The sequence below is a fragment of the Condylura cristata genome, unplaced genomic scaffold, assembly GCF_000260355.1.
Source record: "Condylura cristata isolate star-nosed mole 26May11 unplaced genomic scaffold, ConCri1.0 scaffold00007, whole genome shotgun sequence".
NCBI lineage: Eukaryota > Metazoa > Chordata > Mammalia > Eulipotyphla > Talpidae > Condylura > Condylura cristata.
Window position 1 is genome coordinate 2,822,895 of NW_004567108.1, and position 2,212 is coordinate 2,825,106.

At 59.9% G+C, this 2,212-nt stretch overlaps 1 protein-coding gene across 1 annotated transcript in view; it reads right to left on the reverse strand.

Moving 5' to 3' along the window:
• Window positions 1-402, reverse strand: part of DAP (death-associated protein) — an 87,931-nt gene extending 87,529 nt beyond the window's left edge. Inside the window, exon 1 of the mRNA XM_004678395.2 lies at window positions 268-402. Coding sequence (XP_004678452.1) covers window positions 268-402 — 135 coding nt within the window. The remainder of the gene's footprint in view (window positions 1-267) is intronic.
• Window positions 403-2,212: the final 1,810 nt, after the last annotated feature.

The window sequence follows — 2,212 nt, forward strand, 5'->3', positions numbered from 1 at the left end:
GGGGACCCCGAGTCCTGCCATCATCCAAGGCTGTCGGGGTCACTCTGGCTCCTTCTGATGTCAGGTTGTGCTAACGACCTTTGGACATGGCTGGGTCTGCTGATGGCCCGAAGGTGGCACTGGTGCTGGAGAAGCTTCAGTCATGTTGGTTTCTGTGGGTGTCGTTCAAGGCGGGTCTTTTTTCAAGGCGAGCCCCCGATGGCGGCTCAGATCTTGAGGCCGACATCTCTTCCTGCAGGAGGGCACGTGAGAGGGGCCGTTACTCACCCGGAGGACCTTGTCGAAGGGCTGCTGGCACACGCAGGTCCAGGTTGACTTGGGCCAAGGGCCTGGCATGGTCTTACTAATAAGCGGTGAAGGGGTCGGGGCGCGGAAACATGCCCCAACCCGGGAGGCGTCCATTTCGGGCCTTCGCCTTGGTGTTTGCAGATCACAGGCGAAGGACAGGCGCCTGGGTCCAGGCTCTGGACACACCGGCAGCTAAGAGCACGAGGAAGTCGGTCTGCTACCTGTTAGATTAATCTTCCTCGGTAAGCTCATTTCCCAGGGCTGCTGGGACGGTGACCAGATCTTAAAACGAGAGGAATGAGTTTTCTCACCGTTCTGAAAGCCCGAAGTGAGAAGTCAGGGTGCGGACAGGACGCTTCTGGCTGGGGGTTCCAGGGAACGCACCCCACGCCTCGGGGGGCCGGGACAGCCCTGGGCTGGTGACTGTACACCGCCTCTGCCTTCTCCCCTGAGTTTCCTCTATTGGCTTCTTAACAGGACTTAGGGCCCGCCCCAACCCAGGACACCCTCATCTCAAACCCCTTAACCCAGCGACACCTGCAAAGACGGTTTCCAAGAAGGCCGTGCACTCGGGAGACACTATTCCATCAGCCCCCGAGGTTAAGACACTTGGTGTCACAGATGGCTGAGTTTCTGCTTCCCCAAGTGGTCCAGAGAGAACCTTCGCAGGCTCCGGGGGTCCCCAGGAAAGGTATGACCCTGAAGTGGGCCAAGACCCAGTGGAAGGCTTCGCTCAGAGGTGGGGTGGGGCGGGGTGGGGCGGGGAGCGCTGGACACCACTGCTCGACCCTGGTCCGTTTCCTGCAGGGACTCGGCTGAGGCAGGCGACACGACTTGCTGGCAGAACATCGAGAAGGCAGCTTGGGGTGGCTCCCGCACCTGCTCCAGGCCTCGGTGGCCCCCCGGCTGTGGGACAGTGCTCCCGCGATCGAGCGACCTGGCAAGAGCGACACTGGATGCCTGCCGCCGCCTGCAGCCTGAGTCCCCTCCGCGGCCGCTGGGCTTCAGCGGAGCACGCAGAGCCCACGTGGGTTTGCTCGGGCCGCCTGGACACAATACCACAGACCGGTGGCGCAAATAATAGAAATTTATTTCCTCAAAGCTCTGGAGACTCCAGTATATGGATGTGGGGCGGGCCCAGTGCAGCCTGGAGCCTGCTGATTCTCTCCTCTGACTCAGCCGTGTGCTTCCTTCCTTGTGGTGCATTTCTCTCTCTGGAGGTTTTGTCTTCAAGGAAGCGCTGCCAGGGCCCCAGGAGCCAGGCTGGGCCTCGAGCACCCCACGGGAGCAGGGGTCTCCCGGGGCTGACTTTGAGCCTGGGGACACTTGGCAATACCTGGAGATGGTTTTGATGGATGCAGGTGGTGCTGTAGGCACCCGAGGCCGGTGTCCAGGCCTCCTGATGGGTGTCCACAATCACAGGGTGCCCCTGGCACCCTCCCTCAGAGGAAGGAGAGAAAGGCTGTGGCCGGCAGCTTCCTCTTCCCCCGCTGGCAGGACCATCGCGCACACAGGCTGGAACACAGCGCAGCGCACCTCCTCAGCGCTCGGCCTTCATCCTGTTGAGGAATTGAGCAACCAAATATTCCAAATGGCTTCATTGCGCGGTGCTAACACCGTCATCGCTCAACCTCAGGTCAAGACTTCCATTGTGTTAACCGAAGCCCAAATTCTTGATGTAAATTGCACCTGGGGCTTGTCTCCTACTTCACTGTGTGGCTGAGACATCACTGCAGCCCGTGACTAAGTGCGCACCCAGTGCCGAGGCGAGGCCTCTGCTGCTTGCCCTGCCAGTTCTGAGCTGGGGATTTGTACTATCATGTTGTTGTGAGAGTTTGTCAATAACTGGCTGTCGTGGCCCCTTGATCCATCAGGCCACGAACTATCCAGCGCACCTCAAGTACTTCTATCAGGCCACGAACTA